This window comes from Hemitrygon akajei, chromosome 18 (assembly GCF_048418815.1).
Source record: "Hemitrygon akajei chromosome 18, sHemAka1.3, whole genome shotgun sequence".
Lineage (NCBI taxonomy): Eukaryota > Metazoa > Chordata > Chondrichthyes > Myliobatiformes > Dasyatidae > Hemitrygon > Hemitrygon akajei.
Genome location: NC_133141.1, coordinates 11,179,196 through 11,199,241, shown reverse-complemented (window position 1 = coordinate 11,199,241; position 20,046 = coordinate 11,179,196). Strand labels below are relative to the sequence as shown.

At 46.9% G+C, this 20,046-nt stretch overlaps 1 protein-coding gene across 1 annotated transcript in view; it reads right to left on the bottom strand.

Annotated features, from left to right (window-relative positions):
- Window positions 1-13,436, bottom strand: part of gfap (glial fibrillary acidic protein) — a 30,243-nt gene extending 16,807 nt beyond the window's left edge. The window contains exon 1 of the mRNA XM_073070779.1: window positions 13,283-13,436. Coding sequence (XP_072926880.1) covers window positions 13,283-13,380 — 98 coding nt within the window. The 5' untranslated portion in view covers window positions 13,381-13,436. The remainder of the gene's footprint in view (window positions 1-13,282) is intronic.
- Window positions 13,437-20,046: the final 6,610 nt, after the last annotated feature.

Here is a 20,046-nt window from a genome sequence, read left to right as displayed (position 1 = left end):
GTGGCTGCCAGTTTTAGTCAATCAGCACTCTCAAAGTCACATCGTAAATCACAGCGCAATAAATTAGATAGACCTGCAGATGTTGAACTCAGCAGGCAAGCTTGAAGCAAATCAGTCACCAGAGTACTGCAGCGATAAACTCAGAAGAGGGAGAAATATTCAGTGCAATATGCACTGTCTGTCCTGACGGGGAAGGAGTACATCCACTCTGCAGCGGTAAATGCCCCTAGCCGGATGTATACCGACCATAATGCGGTAACTGAGTCGATACTCACTCCCTGTAACTCAGTAGCTGCCCTCAGTAATGGTAGATTTTCACTATAATACCACCAGTGGGGTATCCACAATCTGTACTCCCATAACTGCTACACTTTCATGCATATTCTCCGCACTTCATGACTTACCGGTACTTCTGCATGGTGAGAGCCACCAGTAATGGCCCTACTAGAGTGGAGGATGAGGGGGGGCTACACTTCACCTCCTCTTGGGAAACGAGGCAGGGAATTAGAATTGAAATTGGCTTATTATTGTCTCATGTACCAAGATACAGTGAAAAGCTTGTCTTGCACACTGTTCATACAGATCAGATCATTACACAGTGCATTGAGGTGCAACATGGTAAAACAATAACAGAATGCAGAATAAAGTTACAGAGAAAGTGCAGTGTAGGGTGACAATTAGGAGCAAGGCCATGATGAGATGGACTGTGAGTTCAAGAGTCCATCTTATTGAACTAGGGCACCGCTCCATAGTCTTATAACAGTGGAGTGGAATCTGGGTCATGTTCTTAGGTTTTTATATCTTATGCCTGATGGGACAGGAGAAAAGAGAGAATGTCCAGGATTATGCTGGCTGTTTCACCAAGGCAGCAAGAAGTACTGGATACAGCCCTCCCTCACACCATTGAGCACATATACATGGACCATTGTCACAGGAAAGCAGCATCCATCGTCAGGGACCCCCCACCACCCAGGTCATGCTCTCTTCTTGCTGTTGCCAACGGGAAGAAGGTGCAGGAGCCTCAGGACTCACACCACCAGGTTCAGGAACAGTTATTACTCCTCAACCTTCAGGCTCTTGAACCAGAGGAGATAATTTCACTCAACTTCACTTGCCCCATCACTGAAAAGTTCCCACAAGCTATTGACTCACTTTCAAAGACCTTTCATCTCAGGTTCTCAACATTATTTATTTATTTATTTATTATTAATTTATTTTTGTATTTGCAGTTTGTTGTCTTCTGCACTCTGGTTGAACACCCTCGTTGGCTGGTCTTTCTTTGATTCTATTATGGATTTACTGAGTATGCCCACAAGAAAATGAATCTCAGGGGTGTATATGGTGATGTATACGTACTTAGATAATTAAAATTTACCTTGAACTTTGGAGAAGTGCAGACAGAGCCTGTGGAGGGGAGCTGGTTTCTGTGTTGAGCCGTGTCCACAACTTTCTGCAAGTGACTGAGGTGACAGTGAGGAAGCACTTTGGGACCAGTGACTATAACTACATAAGATTCTTGATTGGACACGGCATTAAAGGTTATGGTGAGAAAGCCGGGAACTGAGGTTGAGGAGGAGGTAGAGAAAAAGGATCAGCCGTGATGGAATGGCAGAGCAGACTCAATGGGCCAGATGGCTGAATTCTCCTCCTGTGTCTTACAGTCTAAGATTCAAAGTAGCCATGGAAAATGATAGAGCTTGGCGACAAGTTAAAGTCCCAAATTGAATCATGGCTAATTTCGATGACATTAGACAGGAACTGTCAAAGTTTGAGTGGGAGGGATTGTCAGTAGGTAAAGGCTTTTTAAAGTGAGATGGGGAGAGTTCAGGTCTAATGTATCACATCAGAGTGAAGGGTAAGACTGGAAGGCGTAGAGAAACTTGAATGACAATGGATTTTGAGGAGTCAGCAAGGAGAAATAAGACATGGGTCAGGTCCAGGCAGTTGGGATCAAATGTTGAGGTTGACCAAAAGTGCAAAGTTATTTGAGGAGGATAAGACACTTAAAAAGAAAATCAGAAAACAAGGAGAGGACATAGGATGTCCCTGCCTGGTCAGGCAATGGAGAATATTGAAAGATTCTCTAAGTGGCAAGGAGAGAATATGGGCCCTTAGGATCAGTGTGGAGCTACAGGGAATGGGCAAGGCTTTAAATGGAAATTTTCTCATCTGTATTCTTGTGTGAACATGGAAGTAAGTGACTTTAGGGAAGAGAACAGCGATTCCTGCAACTGATTGACATTACAGAGAAGGAGTTATTGGTGGCTTTGTAGGATGTAAAGGTGGATAAATACCCAAAACCTGATCAGGTGCACCTTGGGCATTGTGGGTAGTAAGGGAAGAAATGCTGGGACCCAAGCATAATAAATTGTATCTTCCTTAAACAAGGGTGAGATGCTGGAAGACTGAAGGGTGGCTAATGTTGTTCCTTTTCTCATATAGACAGTGGTGGTATATGGAGTAAACTGCCAGATGAAGCTGTCGAGGCAGGGATAGTAATTATCATGATTAAACCTCATTTGTGAAAATAAACATGAAGAGGATATAGGCAAAGCACAGGCAAATGGCTCTAGTTCAGATAGGCATGTTGGCCACTGTGGACATGTTGGGCCAAAGGGACTGCTTTCATTCTGTGCTATAAATCCACGAGGCTTATGCTGGCTGTGTTGCAAATACACTCATTGGGTTCTGTTCTTGTTGCACAGTATATTAGTTGCAATGCGGAGTTGAGGCAAATATGGATCAGCCACAATCATATAGTTCGAGTGTAATTGTCATTCAACCATTCATGAATACAGTTAAACAAAACAGTGCTTCTCTAGGGCTAAGGTATAAAACACAGTACCAACAGTCACACACAGCACAAAGCACATATAAGGTATCAGTAAAATACAGTCACACAAAAAAAACAGAATCCACGACCCCGAGTCCATGAATGTTTCCAGGAATCTGCAGTTGAACACAATACGGCTTGTCTTCTGCTGAGCGAACACTGGGGGCAGCACCGACTCCAGCTTGAACATTGTACCACACCGCCCCCCGGTGGAGCACGCCGACTGCGACGCCTCTCTCCTGGGCGACTGTGTGGTGGGACAGTCGCGGGGGCCTGGCGACCTACTCCTGTTCCTATTTTCTGGTATTAATGTGTGTTTGATAGGCATAACAGCAGTTTCTGTGGCTGTGCTCTTTGAACCAGAATGCATACTGCCAGTACTAAATTAAATGACTCCAGTAAGTTCTACTAACTTCAGTGCAGTAACTGTTGCATTGCAGGTTATTTAATTGCAGACATTTGAATTACAGTTTCTTTGCAGAAAATGCCCTGGTTTAGCTTGTACTCACTGTGCTGCAGCAAATACATCCTTTTGTGGTATTTACTGTGGTGAGCAGACATTCCCAATAGTGGGCTTATTCATTACAGTACAGTAGATGCTTCACTGTGTTATACAGTGATTACAACATTCCCCCGCCCCATGGAATGTGCACGCACCTTGTACAAATGCCCCCAAGTGGTGATACACACTTCACTACCATGATTAACCCCCCCCCCCACCCCCAGTGATATATAGTCTTTATAATGAAATTACTGACCATTTGATTATACCCATTTTACCTCAGTAAGTGCCCCGGTTGGATGGTACAGTTGCTGCCCCTATGGGGTGTACACCCGCTGGAAAATAAAATTGAAGATCTTGGAGCAGGCTGCAGTACCAGAGAGACGCCCGAGGGGTGGCACAGGAGCATAGTGGTTAGCATAAAGCTTTACAGCATCGGGGTTCAACTCCTGCAACCGTCTGGAAGGAGTTTGTACTTCCTCCCTGTTTCCTCCGGGTACTCCTGTACGAATTAGGGTTAGTAAGTCGTAAGCCAACTACGCTGGCGACAGAAGCATGGTGAGACTTGCGGGCTGTGACCAACGCATCTCAGACTGCTAGTGCAAAACAACACTTTTCACCGTATGTTTCGACGTACGTGTGGCAAATAAAGGCAAAATCTTTAAAACACTGGGAACAACTGGAGTTCTTTACCCCAGAACTCAGTGCTCCAGCCTGAGGGCTTCACCGTCTACTGCACGGACCAGACAGCAGTGTCAGGTAAAGACAGAGGCGTTTGCTTCAAGATTAACTCATCATGATGCACAGGTGCCTCAGGCCCACTCCTCAAACTTCGAGCACCAATGACAAACAGGAGCAGGTTTGGCCATCTAAGCTGTCATCTCCACTCTGCCAACCAATAACCGATCATATCCCTTAATTTATCAATATCCAAAAATCTATGGATCACTGCACCGTATATAGAACATAGAACTCCACGCCACAGGAACAGGCCCTTTGGCTCACAATGCTTATGCTGAGAATAACTGCCAATTGAACTAATCCCTCCTGCCTGCACATGATCCATATCCCACCATGCCCTGCATGTACATGTGTCTGTCTAAAAGCCTCTTGTTTGCCACTATCATATCTATTTCCATCTCCACCCTTGCAGCATGTTCCAGACCCCCACCAATTTGTGTCAAATAAACTTTTCCCCACACATCTCCTTTAAACTTTCCCAAATTTGTCCTACCTCTCCTTTTAATCTCTGGGTGAATAGCAAGTCCTCATCCTGGTTCTAGGCTTGCTATTCAAGAGATCTCCCGTCAAATCCCAACAACAGGGATTCTGCATTTCAATGAGGCCATCCTTCAATTTTCTAATCTCAAGTGACTACAGGCTCCCTCTGCTTCATCCCTCCTTGTAAGAGAGACCATTGATTCATGGAGTAAAGCTGCCAAATGTTTGCTATACTCCTCTATCAGAAATATATTCTTCCCTGCATTAGTATGGGGTGTAGGGGGCTTCAATGTCTGGCAGCTGCACTCTACCTCGTAGGGTGGATGGGCATCACTGGTCCTCATCCATCTCCTAATCTCTCATGTCTGCCTCCAAGTGGCAAATCACAGCACACTGCTTCAGCTGGCAGGCTAAACAATGTGAGGGGGTGGTGTTAATATGGCCCCACTGGGCCAAGGACCTCAACAACAAAGTCACTGGCCAGGGCAGATGAGTTCCCTGAAGAACTACATCGGCCACGTGCTCGAGACCAGGGCGAGCCACCGAGTTGGAGGACATTGGCTGTGGTCTGGCCTGGAGAGGAATGGGCGCCCGCCAGGCCTCATGAGCCCAAGACACGTGAAAGCGCCCCTACAACCCATAGGCAGGTTGCGAGATCCGAACGGAATATTAGTAAAACAGACCAGTACAGTACACAGTATTCCAGAGGAGGTAATCTCTTGTGTCCACAACATTCCAAGCATGGTCTCAGTTTGGTTTCCTATCATCGCAGCAAAATGTCCCACCTCTTGCCGTCAAATCCTCTTGTATTCAAGGCCAACATACTGTCTGTCCTCCTAATTAGTTGCTGAAGCTGCGTTCTGAATTTCAATGATCTGAGTACAAAAACACCCAGCTCCCTCTGAACACCACCATCTTTCATCTCTTGTCATTTCCATTTTCCTGCCAATGGTACCATGCTCTCAGCCCCCAAGCGGTTCACACATCCCTCGCCTGCAGTAAATAGCCGCCCGATGGAGTGTCAATGCACAAAATGGTAGAAAGTGGCTGCGCTAGTGTATATACTCACATCTACTGCTAGTGGTATATTTTCTCGTCAGTAAAGTGTAGACATGTGTGCTGTTGTCATCATCATCATTATGTGCTGTGTCGTATGACATAGGAGATCATGCTCTGCTGACCATGAAAACATTTTCTACAGAAGTGGTTTTTCATTGCTTTCTTCTGGTACAACCTGCTCCCATGGTTTCACATGACCCTGATCATGGGGGCTAAGCAGGTGCTACACCTTGCCCAAGGGTGACCTGCAGGCTAGCGGAGGGAAGGAGCGCCTTACACCTCCTTTGGTAGAGACACATCTCCACCCCGCAACACAACGTGTGCTGTACGGTGGCAAATTCCCTCGGTGGCGTACACCTTCTGAGGAGCAGTTGAATATATACTCACCCAGCAGCAGTAGCTGCCAACCAGCACAGGATCAGTAACAAAAAATGTCCACCATCGGTTGTAAAAGAGTCACTACTAGCCAAAATGTTTGACATCAAGAAATGCATTTTGGCTACAAATCTGTTGAAGGAATCATAGTGTCTCAATGATAAACATCCCTCACAGGCACGTGACCAGCCAGGATCAGCAGGTATCCAGAACTTGTTTATCATTATCAAGTAGGAATACACAGATCTTTGATGATCAGGGGCTCTCCTGTTTCAGAGCTGCTAAGATCACATGCATAAGACCCGATGCAGATAGGGAGACTGCCTTGTCAAGTACATTTGCTCAGTACATTGCAAAAGGCAGGATCTCCTGGTGGCCACCCATTTCAATTTGACTTCCCACTCCAGGTCTGACATGTCTGTCCATGGCCTCCTCTACCGCTACGATAAGGCCAAAGCTCAAGTCGGAGGACCAACGCCTCATGTCCATATGGGTGTCCTCCAACCTGATGACATAAACATCAATTTCTTTAACTTTTGGTAATTTCTTCCCCCCTTCCTTCTCTTTTGAGGGTTAGTTCTGGTTTCTCTCTTACCCCTTCTCTTCTCCTCACCTGCCCATCACCTCATTATGATTCCCCTCCTCCTTCCCTTTCTCACATGCTCCTCTCTCCTGTTAGATTCCTTCTTCTTCAGCCCTTTACCTCTTTAACCCATCCCCTCCCAGCCTCTTATTTCATCCACTCTCCCACCCACCCACCTTCCCCTTCAAGTGGGTCTCACCTATCACCTTCCCCTCTTCCACCTTCTTATTCTGGCTTCTGCTCCCTTCCTTTCCAGTCCTGAAGAAGGACCTTGGCCCAAAATGTCGACTGTTTATTCCCCTCCATAGGTGCTGTCTGACCTGCTAAGTTGCTTCAGCATTTGTGTGCTGATCTGGATTTCCAGCATCTGCAGAATCTCTTGTATTCAAGATCACAAGACTAATTGATTCTCCCAGAGTGCTGTGGTGTCAGAGTGTATGCTTCGGAGAGGTGACAACCACGAGCAGCAACAACTAGGCAGTTTTATCTTTCTTTACTTCTCTTGTTCATTGAAGTAAAAGTCAAGGTAGGATTTTGGATTGAAGAATGCCGTGCTTCAAGTGGAATTTCCTTCCCGGGGGTTTTTGTCACTTCCTGAATTTAGAGTGCTAAGGTAATTCAAGTGTCAACCACAGCAGGAGAACGTGGGCCCTTGGTGTGCTCCTGCTGCAGTGTGTGGAGGCCAGGGAGACTCCCAGTGGCCCCAGTAGCCATATGTGCAGGAAGCTTGCCCAACCGTGGCTACTGATGGACCAGCAGGGGAGGAGAACATTACAGCACAGTCCAGACCCTTCGGCCCATGATGCTGTGCCGACCTTTTAACCTGCTCTAAGATTAATCTAACCCTTCCCTCCCACGTAGTCCTCCATTTTCTTATCATCCCTGTTCCTGTCCAAGAGTTTCTTAAATGTCCCTAATGTATCTGCCTCTGCCACCATGTTGGGCAGGACCTTCCCAGCACCCACCTCTCTGTAAAGAACTAACCTCTGACATCCCCAGATACATTCAGGCTGGCGTGCTGGCATGCACACTCCGAGTACTCGGCCTGAGTTGTTATCTGGCCTGGCAGCTTTACAGGGGTTGCCTCTCTGTAGAGACTTTCTCATATCTGCTGCTGTTACAGACACTGGCTTCTCACCTGGAAGGGGGTTAGCTTTTGTGGCTCACATCGTGTTGCCTGCCTCGAACCATGCATAAAAGTTTTTAGAGCATTGGGGAGGAGGCGCCACTGGTACAGTTTTTCCTTACGCAGTCAGCAATACCCCTGATGCTCAGCCACATACACTGGGGATTGTTATCAGGCTGGTGCTCCTGAATTTTTTGTGCGTAGGCGATCTTTGCCCTCTTGATGTTTAAGATGAGGTTTCTTCTGGCTGCTCTGAGAGTTGTTCTGTCACCAGACATTTTCAGACAAAAAGTCTGATTAGTAAGGCAGATGAACATAGAGTGATGATTAATTTGGAGGGAACCTTAGATGACAAGAGAGTTGTAAATTTAGTCAAAAAGGGAAAGGAAATATTCAAGAGTCTTGGGAAGCTAAAATCAATCAAGGTCTTTGAAGAGTATAAAGTGAAAAACTTAAGAAATTAGGAGGGCTAAAAAGGGGCATGATTAAGGAGAATATTATACATACATTATGAGCAAGGACAAAGGTAGAATTTATGCCTGGAGCCAGAGAAAGTGGACAAAATCCTATAGGAGTACTTCATATTGTTACTCACCAAGTAGAAGGATACAGATGATGGTGTGATTAGAGAGAGGTATGGTGATGTTGTAGATCATGTCAATATTAAGGAGGAGAGATGTTCGGTGTCTTGAAAAATATGAAGATAGACAAGTCCCCAGAGCCTGATAGGACTTAACCCAAGATACTGAAGAATACAAGTGAAGAGAACAGCTAGGGCGTTGACTCAGATCTTTGTGTCCTCATTAGCCCTAGAAGATTGATGAATAGCTTTAGTTGTCCAAGAAGGGCAACGGGGACAAATAGACCTAGAAACAATAGACTGGTAAGCCTTACATTAGTGGTAGGAGTTATTGGAAAGGATTCTTAAGGACAGGATTTACTTGCAACTAGAAAGGTATTAAAGAGAGTCAGTATGAATGAATGTGGGGAGGTCCTGACTCACAAATATAATTGAGTTTATTGAAGTGACAAAGGTGATTGATGAGGGTCAAGGAGTGGACATTGCCTACATGGACTTTAGTAAAGCTTTTGTCAAGGTCCCTTATGGTAGACCTGTCCAGAAGATCAAGTTACAGGGACCCACGGTGCATTGGTGAGCTGGATACAAAGCTGGCTTGGCCATAGAAGGCAGAGGGTAATGTCTTTTTTAACTGGAGGTCTGTGACCAGTTGTGTTCTGCACAAACCAGTGCTGGGACCTCTACTTTTTGTAATACATGTAAATGATCTGGATGAAAATGTAAGACGGCAAAAAAGTTTGTCAATAGATGCAGCAGGATATATGGTAAATTAGAAATGTGGACAGAGAAATGGCAGATAGAGTTTAATCCAGACAAGTGTGAGGAGGTACTTTATAAGAGAACAAGTGCAAGAGTAAGTTACACAATAAATGTCAGGACACATTGGAGCATTAATATACAGGGTGGTAAAGAAGGTGACCAGCATGCTTGGCTTCATTATCGGGGCATTGAATATAAAAGTCAGGAAGTCATGTTGCAGATAGAGACTGTTTCCCAGAGTGGGTTTCAGGTGAGAGGGGGAAAGTTTAAGTATGATTTCCAAGATGAGAGTTTTGTCTTTTTAAACACATACAAAAGACTGGCAGGTGCCTGGAGCATGATAGCCATGTCTAAGTGGTATTTGACAGACAGATAACCAGGCAGGGAATGGAGGGATATGGACTACTTGCAGGCAGATAGGATTTGTTTAATTTGGCAACATGATTGGCACATATAAGGTGGTGCATATACGGTGGCCCAAAGAGTCCGAATGGAGATGTTTACATCTTCACTGGCTGCCAGTGAAGGGCCAGATGACTCCAGGACAGTAAATAGGTACCTTTATTCAAAATGAATGGCAAGAAAAAATAATCAAACCAGGTCAGGAATTTGAAACAGGAAGCCAATGACCAGAGTTTGGTCTTAGGACTCTTGCCATTTGTTATTACATCACTTACTCTGAGACGAGTGGGGAAGACATAATCAGTCAGTGTTGTTGACAGTGAGGATGACATTGACGACCCAGTAAACTGAGCAGAGCAATGGCAGATGCAACTTCATGCTGTTAAATGTGAGGTCCAATAAGGGCAGAACATATACACTGAATTGTAGGTCACCAGGGAGTATTGAGGAACGAAGAGGGCATTGGTATATTAGCTCACAGATCCCTTAATGTAGCATCACAGAGAGGTAGCGTGGCAAAGAAGGGATACTGGGCATTTGCCTTCATTCGTTCATTTGTGTTGCATGACGCGGGTGGGCAATCACGGTCTTTCCATGACCATGATTGTCCTTGGCAAATCTTTCTACAGAAGTGGATTGCCATTGCCTTCTTCTGGGCAGTGTCTTTACAAGACGGGTGACCCAAGCCGTTATCAATACTCTTCAGAGGTTGTCTGCCCGGTGTCAGTGATCACATAACCAGGACTTGTGATATGCAGCAGCTGCTCATATGACCATCCAGTGTCTTCATGTGACCCTGATCAGGTGGGGTGGGGGGGGGGGGGTGCTAAGCAGCTGTTACAGCTTGCCCAAGCTAGCGGAGGGAAGGAGCACCTTACACCTCCTATAGTAGAGACTTATCTCCACCTGCCACCCAATTGCCTTCATTAGCTAGGGCATTAGAGCAGGGAGGTCTTGATACAACTTTAAGAAACTTTGAGTAGCAGTTGCTGGAGTATTGCATGTAGTTCTGGTTGCTACACCATAGGAAGGACATGATTGCCCTGGAGGGGGTGTAGAGGAGATTCACTAGGATGCTAGAGTCATAGAAAAGTACAGCACAGAAACAGGACATCTAGTCCATGCCAAACCATTTAAACCATCTACTCCCATCGACCTGTACTGAGACCATAGTCCTCCATACCTCTACCATCCTGTACCTATCTAAACTTCTCTTAAACGTTGAAATCAGGCTCATATGCACCACGTGTGCTGGTAGCTTGTTCCACACTCCCACGACCCTCTGAGTGAAGAAGTTTCCCCTCACGTTCCCCTTAAACTTTTCACCTTTCACCCTTAACCCATGACTTCTGGTTGTAGTCCCATTCAACCTCAGTGAAAAAAGCCTGCTTGCATTTACACTATCTATATCGCTCAAGGTTCTTTTAGGTGTTTACAGCTGGGGATGGTAATGGGGACAAACTCTCACTACCTATTAAATGCTCACAATGGTTTGTGTTTCAAATAGCCTCTGACAACCAAGTCCAGCTCCTGGCCCTTATGTGTGGCTTAGCCACTAAGCCCAGCGGAACCATTTCTACTGACAGGAGAAGGGGCAAAGGTGGGTTACTGGCACCTTAAATCTAGTTGCTTTGGACAGATGGGGCTCATCAGCCATAGTTGGCAGCTCATCTAGGAGAAGGAAAACTCTGATCTCAAACCTCCACTGTCTTGTGGCTATACCCACTCATGCGGAGGGCTTTGGGAGTAAACCCCGAGGGAAAATCCAGAGCTGGAGTCTGGACCATCTGTCTGATTAACTTAGCGACAGCCCTGCCCCTGCCTCCCTCCTTTTGATTTGCTCAGTGGATAATTGACAATGCAATTTAGTCCATATTTCCTAATTTATTATTCAATCAAAAATCTTGCGAACTAGTGTGACTGGGACTGTCTGGTCAATCCAATGTCTCTCTGCCCTGTGTGCAATCATATTTTACCAACCGCACCAGGGCAATGTCAAAAGGTTTGCCCACTTATTTTTTGCCAAACATGAAACTCTATGCTCGGGAGAGCGTGAAGACAGAAATCAGCATTTACATTGTCGGTCACTACACGGCATTTTAGGAAGTACCAACGTACTGTCAATGGAAACTTGCAAGTCAGTGTGTGCTCAGCAAGTTCCTGTCCGTAGCAACGTGACAATGTCTAGATTACTAGATGATCTGAAATTGTGCTGAGAGTAATGGGCCAGAACAACACAAGATCACCAGAAATTGGAGTCAGAGGTGTCTTCTCATCCTTTGAGCCTGCTCCACTATTCAGTACGGTCACAGCTAATTGTCTACCCCGGAACTGTTCCCAAAACTCCACATCCTTCCAAGCAAAGATCTCCAGAAATTCCCCACCCACTGAGTTAAGAAATCCCTCCTCCCCTCTGCTCTGATTCCTGCTGTCACGGTGACCCCAGGTCCAGCATTCCTCAGGCAGGGGAATGTCCTCCCTGCATCCCGGCTCGATCACCCGGCGCTAGTTGCTCCTTCATTCTAAATGTAGTTTTCCCAGAAGGAAAAGCTCCTCTGCGATCTTCGACCTTCTGCATTCGGATCTTTTGCATCCAAGTGCCACCAGTTGTGCTCATCTGTTCAGTTCTAGCCCTCACCCCCCCCCCCCCCACCCTTGCCAGTACACTCATTGCTTGGTGTATTTTGAGACAGAGAATGGTTAGTCCTCTGCGTTAAGCCCAGCCCCAGGGGACTGGCTCCCCAAGCCCCCTCTCCCATGATCTCCCCTCTGGATTTTCTCTCCCCTCCCCCTCTCATTTGTTTCCTCTTTTATTCACCCTTTGTCACCCTGTCACACTCTCTTCAGTCCCTATCATCTTTCATCCTGTCTGTGAGCCCTTTAATTACTGTCATCCCTTACTCCCATCTTAATTTTGCCCTCCTCCCCACCCCCAAAGTTCACTGATCAGTAAACACTCGTGTTTACAGTGAATCAGTTTACACACCGTTGAAAGGTTCACTGCTCTACAATTCCCACACCACTAGGAGGTGCCATTTCCTTAAAATTAGCCTCCTGACATGGAACAGACGGGATCCCTCCGGCAAAGGGTCAACAGGCAGATCAGCGGATCAGCTCAACGTGAAATAAAAATGAGTACTTCCCACCCTCACAGCGAGACCTCTCAGCTGGAAGACCCACCACCTTTCCCTTCTCCCCTCCCGCAGTCTCACTCACTTCATGTCTCTGTACCAAGACTCCTCTCCTTCCAGCCTCAATCCCACCCTCCCCACAAACAGGATCTCCCAGCGCAGCATCGATCACGCTCTCTTCCCGATGTTGAGCCTCAGTAACCAGATCCCTCTTCCCCATCTCACACCTTTCCTCCTTTCATACCTCACTCTCCACACAATTCTGACCACTCAGTCTTCCCCTCCCCTGGCACCGCCCTCTCTCCCGAGATCACCCACCCTCTCCTTGCATTTTCTCCGCACAGTAACCCCATCGCCCCTCTCTTTCCCTCATCTCCACCGGCCGAGTTGAGACTGCCGGTTAGAACATCCAACACTAAATTAATAGAAACAAAGATGCAATGAACAGTTTAAGATTCAACAGCTGCACCGCCCGCAGGATACCGGGACAGGTCTGCCAGAGCAGTGATGAAGTTTAGGTACTGAAAAAACATCAGGACTTTACTGTGTGGGAGAGCTCCTCCAGTCTCGAACCAGAGCACACCAGACGGGCTGAACCAGACCAAACCCCAGCAGGTCCGTTCCCTGCCTCTGCTCACATCAGGAGGACGCTCCGCTGTCTGAGCGGTGGGTTACAGACTGGCAGTAGGGGTGGGTGACATTACTAAGTACCTCTTGGTGAAGCTGTATCTGCTCCCAGGAGCTGTGCCGGCAGTTCCAAATCTCCTTCTGTAAGACGAGGTCTGAGTGGATTCGAAGCTCGTATTCATCTTTGCGCCCGGTGTGTAACTGCGGGACAGATTGACACTCAGCGTGAGGCAGCGCCTTATATACAAAGTCCGGCCGGGACTCAGGTTGGCGGGCGGGCAGTGCCCAGGGTCCTAGCGCCTCCTCTAATCACGTGGTCATATGTCCGACAGACCCCCTCCCATTAACACAGTATGTTAAAATATTAATATTTAACAATTACACCTAATCCTAGAATTACAGAGAGAAGCTCATTACGGTTAAATGGATTGAGTTTGGTTTTGATTACGTGTATGTATGGATTGAGCACGTTTGGCAACAGGTCAGTTCTTTGAGAGAAAATGTAATAAAAGAACCCCCTGATATAGGCACCCCTAATTTAGGAATCTCTTTAATAAAGGACCCCCTGATATAGCAACCTACCGATATTGAAACCCAGCCACCAATAAAGGAACCCCTTGATGTAAATAACCCTGATCGAAAAAGAGGATCTTAGAGGGATATGGACCAAACACGGGCAAATGGGACTAGCTGTATTTTTCAATGACTTACTATCACTCTATGACTATGATAATAGAATCCCAGATTCAGTATGATTAGGATGTTGGGCTGGGAGACCCTGAACATTGGTTTATTTGTCCTGTCAGTGTATTTCGAAGTTTTGAAGAGTTGGTGTTGGTGGGATCTCTCCCACACTTTCAGCTGTAGTTCAGGTGGGTAGGGATCGCTGTGCCCGGTACATCATGCTGTGTGCTAGGTCTGAGGGCTTGATCTCTTTTTCCTCAGCTGTCCAAAGGTGGTTCTGGTGCACTGGAGCTGAGGATGAATTTGTTCATTGATGTGCACCTTTGTCAAGGGGTGACTCTCCATATATATGGGGACTGTGCAGACCAAGTCACACATCCAACGCCAGACACCCAAAACAAACAGTCCATTCTGAACTCTCCAAGGATAGAGGAGGATGTTCAAGGGAGTTCCCAAATTCTCCTTGATGAAATGTGACATCGCTACAGATCCCTGGGAATTCTTTTTTATTTTATTGAGATACAGTGTGGAACAGGCCTTTCCAGCCTTTTGAGCCACACAGCCCAGCAATCCCCCAATTTAACCCTAGCCTAACCTTGGAGCAATTAACAATGACCAATTAACCTACCAGTACATCTTTGGACTGTAGGAGGAAACCAGAGCACCTGGAGAAAGGCCCATGACTATCAAAGTGGAGAAACATAGAAACACAGAAAACCTACAGCACAATACAGGCCCTTCGGCCCACAAAATTGTGCTGAACATGTCTTTACCTTAGAAATTACTAGGCTTACCTATAGCCCTCTATTTTTCTAAGCTCCATGTACCTATCCAAAAGTCTCTTTAAAAGACCCTATCGTATCCACCTCCACTACTATCACCGGCAGCCCATTCCATGCACTCACCACCCTCTGAGTAAAACACTTATCCCTGACATCTCCTCTGTACCTACTTCCAAGCACCTTAAAACTGTGCCCTCTCATGTGCTAGCCACTTCAGCCCTGGGAAAAAGCCTCTGACTATCCACACAATCAATGTCTCGCATCAACTTATACACCTCTATCAGGTCACTTCTCATCCTCCGTCGCTCCAAGGAGAAAAGGCTGAGTTCGCTCAACGTATTCTCACAAGGCATGCTCCCCAATCCAGGCAACATCCTTGTAAATCTCCTCTGCATCCTTTCTATGGTTTCCACATCCTTCCTGTAGTGAGGCGACCAGAACTGAGCACAGTACTCCAAGTGGGGTCTGACCAGGGTCCTATGTAGCTGCAACATTACCTCTCAGCTCCTAAATACAATTCCACAATTGATGAAGGCCAATACACCGTATGCCTTCTTAACCACAGAGTCAAAATACGCATCAGCTGCTTTGAGCGTCCTATGGACTTGGACCCCAAGATCCCTCTGATCCTCCACACTGCCAAGAGTCTTACCATTAATACTATATACTGCCATCATATTTGACCGACCAAGATGAATCACCTCACACTTATCTGGGTTGAACTCCATCTGCCACTTCTCAGCCCAGTTTTGCATCCTATCAATGTCATGCTGTAACCTCTGACAGTCCTCCACACTGTTCACAACACCTCCAACCTTTGTGTCATCAGCAAACTTACTAACCCACCCCTCCACTTCCTCATCCAGGTCATTTATAAAAATCACAAAGAGTAGGGGTCCCAGAACAGATCCCTGAAGCACTCCACTGGTGATTGACCTCCATGCAGAATATGACCTGTCTACACTCTTTGCCTTCTGTGGGTAAGCCAGTTCTGGATCCACAAAGCAATGTCCCCTTGGATCTCATGCCTCCTTACTTTCTCAATAATCCTTGCATGGGGTACCTTGTCAAATGCCTTGCTGAAATCCACATCCTCAAAAAATTCAATCAGGCTCGTAAGGTACGACCTGCCCTTGACAAAGCCATGCTGACTACTCCTAATCATATTATACCTCTCCAAATGTTCATAAATCCTGTCTCTCAGGATCTTCTCCATCAACTTACCAACCACTGAAGTAAGACTCACTGGTCTATAATTTCCTGGTCTATCTCTACTCCCTTTCTTGAATAAAGGAACAACATCCGCAACCCTCCAATCCTCTGGAACCTCTCCTGTCCCTATTGATGATGCAAAGATCATCGCCCGAGGCTCAGCAATCTCCTCCCTCGCCTCCCACAGTAGCCTGGGGTACACCTCATCCGGTCCCAATGACTTTGCACTGGACACACACAGAGGCAGAAGGAGTGATCCACTGCACAAACTGATCACCCATTAAACCCTCCAAGCACCTCCTGCGCTGACCACATCTAACAGAGACCCAATGAACAGAAAATAACAGCGGAGTATTGACTTTGTCTTCTAAGGAGGGATTAGTATCTCTAATGAGGAACATTGACAGTTAGATAAATCCAACAGTGAACCCTTGGCTGCATCCAACAAAGGGGCATTGACATATAGAATCAAGAGGAATTTTCTAAGCGAGGTGCACTGTTCATGTCCAATAGAGGGACAATGTGCATAACGAGGGGAAGGTGTGAATCCGTATCCAAAAGGGTGGTTTTTAGTCCTGGGAGAGTTGAGTAGATCAGAGTGCAGTTACAGGTAGGCAGGGTGGTGAAGGTTCGTAGTATGCTGGCCTTCATCAGACTGGGCGCAGATTGTAGAAGTTGGGATGATACGTTGGAGAAGCTGCGTAGAGTCATGGAGTCATACAGCACGGAAACTGGTCCTTCAGCCCAAACGGTCCATACTGACCAAGGTGCTCACATCTCCCTAAATCTGTCCCAGTATCTTTTAAAATTTGTTAATGTACCTGCCACAACCACTTCCTCTGGCAGCTTGTTCCATACACTGCCCACTCACTAGGTGAAAATGTTGTCCCTCGGGTTCCTATTGTGTCTCGGCACTCTCACCTTAAATCTATACCCTCTAGTTCTTGATTCCTCAAACTCTAGAAAAAAATGTGTGTGTTGACCCTACCTATGTCTCTCATGATCTTCCACATCCCTCATTCTCCTCCTCTCCAATGAAGACAGTCCCAACCTGCTCAGCATCTCTCTATGACCCAGAACCCCAAGTTCCAGTAACATCCCCATAAATCTTCTCTGTAATTTTTCTAGCTCAATGACATCTTTCTTCTAGTGAAGCAGTAGGCATACCTATAAGGGGGTTTTCACTGTATCTATCAGAGAGATAATGATCCTAAACCTTGGGAGTGGTGAAAATATGGGATCATGAACACAGCTCCCTGTACAACAGGCTGCCTGGACTTCTGTCTCCTTAGATTTAGCCTGTGAATTATTTCCATTGCTTTGGAAGTGAAGACTGTGCAGCAACCTCTGTACCCAAGATGTAAACAATGCCTTTATTCTCAGAGTTGGGCTGGAAATGAAAACAAAAATCTTTTCTCAAAATCTCCTGGCAGTGTCACTGAAATTCACCCCTCTTCTGGGTTATTTTAGGAAGTCCCACAACAGTTAGTTACCCACCCGTCATGCCCTGGCTGACCCAGTATGGGCAACCTGCCTTAATCGATGTGCACTTCATTCAGTGGCTTTCTTCATGGGAATGATTTGTGGAACAGCATTGTTTACCACTGTAATGGGAGCCAACCTCCCCCAGCGTACAAGCCTTGAATAGTGAAGTTACTTTTAATGTGATTGTTGTTTGAATTCTGGGAGTACGAGCAGAGGGTGTAAGCAAATTCCCCCAGGACCTCTGACTCCAGTGTGTGTAGTGCACCACACACCTCCTCTATATGGAAGGCTACAGGAACCTGGCAGGAGCTGGGGGTGAAAGTTACCACCCGGATAGAGTGCTGGACAGGACTGCTCTGAGTCTCTTAAAGGGCCCAAGCACTGACCATAAACCAACTGATCACCCCCAGGGGTAGTGCTGGTTGGTCATTTTGATTCCACACTCCACCATTTTGTAACAATCCAGAAGAAGCTGATGGATTTCATCTGGGACAAGAAGGAGAACTGAGTATCAGCTGAGTTTTAAGTCTCCCATTAAAGGACAGTGGTCAGTTGCTGGCGTGTCTCCAACTTCAGACTCTGCATTAATTCTTCCTTTACACAACTCCAAATGGCAAGAATCAGTACGCTGCTCTGCGGGAGGTGTCTACCTTTCACCGGCTTCTTTTCAGAGTCTGGGATGCGGTCGCCTTAGGTCAGGGCACTCCCCTGCTGCAAAGGGAGGTGTTCTGGCTGCAGAGTGGTCAGACAAAGGGACGGAGTGGATGGTGGAGCCAATCCCGCACAATAACAGGTGTGTGTTGGAAATGGTCTCCATGCCCTTCTATGCTGCAAGAAGGCATTTCCCGTATGGGCTGCTACTGCACTCTCCCTCTTCCTCACCCTCGTCTACTGTCTAGACAAGCAAAGGCTGTCTACTCTCTCATCTGGCAGTGGGTTTGTGTGTGAGGAATTGGTCCCACTGAGATTTCTCTATATGAGAGACATTGACAATTTCTTTCTCCCCAATAGATTCTATGCTGCACATCTCCCCTCACTCAGGACACTGGACTCAGTGTGTTGCTCAGATTCCTGCATAAGACCATAAGATATAGGAGCAGAAGTAGGCCATTTGGCCCATTGAGTCTGCTCCACCATTCAACCCTCTCCAATGTCAGTATATCCCTTTCTAAAATAAGGAGCCCAAAACTGCACACAATACTCCAAGTGTGGTCTCACGAGTGCCTTATAGAGCCTCAACATCACATCCCTGCTCTTATATTCTATACGTCTAGAAATGAATGCCAACATTGCATTCACCTTCTTCACCACCGACTCAACCTGGAGGTTAACCTTTAGGGTATCCTGCACAAGGACTCCCAAGTCCCTTTGCATCTCTGCATTTTGAATTCTCTCTCCATCTAAATAATAGTCTGCCTGTTTATTTCTTCCACCAAAGTGCGTGACCCTACACTTTCCAACATTGTATCTGTGGGTATCACGGGACTCACAACAGGAGGTATTACAGGATATTACCCCTCCCCTCCGCAGGAGAAAATGCCTCCCCCCCCCCCCCCACCGGACCTGCAGACTGAGCAGGGAGTAGGGAACCCACCCCAGCGGTGCCATTTGATGCATCATAAGGTGCTTGGAATTCCTCGGCATCTTCCTTTCTCATGGATGGTCCTCTCTCTCATTGCCAGCCTCTTAGACCCATTATTTCAGGCATGGGGTGGCAGGGAAAGGGCCTGTCTCTCTGTGGAACCCTGTGTTGGAACTGGCTGCCTAGAGGTTGGGACTGTTCCGAGTGTGTCCCACTTCCTTGCAGGCATGGCACTATACTCCTGACCTCAGCTTACACAGGTTATGCTGGGAGGAAGGAGGAGATCACCAGGAGTAAAGGGCAGGATACAGGAAAGTACAGCCGTTGCCATGGTGACCCCGTCCCTCTATCCACACCACAGTGAAGGCTCTGCTCCGAGCCAGAGACAGGCCTCCGATACCAGGATAAACAGAAGCCCTCACCCCATTCATCGTCTAAAGGATGGGAGGGCCACAGGAGTGGCCACGACTGCCAGAGCAGTGGCACTGTGGGAGGCCCCACCAGTGATGAGAGAGTGCTCCTGGGTGGGATCATACGGCCACACCCAACCTAGCTTATAGGAAGCGGGAAAATTTAAGGGTAGGGGTAGGGAGGGAAAAGCCAAGGATGATGACTCTGCTTCTGATGGTAAAACACCATGTTGTGGCTGATTGTTTGGCAGTGAGAAATATCTTCACCCAGGTCAACAGAGGGGCTGCCCTTATTGAAGTCTGAGGTCTGAAACGTTCTTCTGTCAGGCAGCTCCTGTGGATCTGCACCAAGCACTAGGGGTGGGGAGGGGCTGAACCAGCTCAACAATGGAAACTGCCTGTAGTCAGGCATTCCACCCCACCACAGCTTCTGCTCTTCCCTCCACTGTCTGCTCCAGCCGTTGACAACAGGTGGAGACACAGAGACTGTTCTCCTGCAGAGGATGAATGCATGCCAGCTGGTATCTGCTGGCCACAACTTCCACATGGGAGCACCGAGTTGTGGTTCTGAGTCTCCTGATTGAGGAAGAAGGCCAGTCACTGGTAGGTGTCTGGACCTTTGTCCTAGCAGACCCTTCAGAGACACCTGTACATTGAGTATCCGAGCAGACAGGCTTCCCTGGTTCTCCTGGA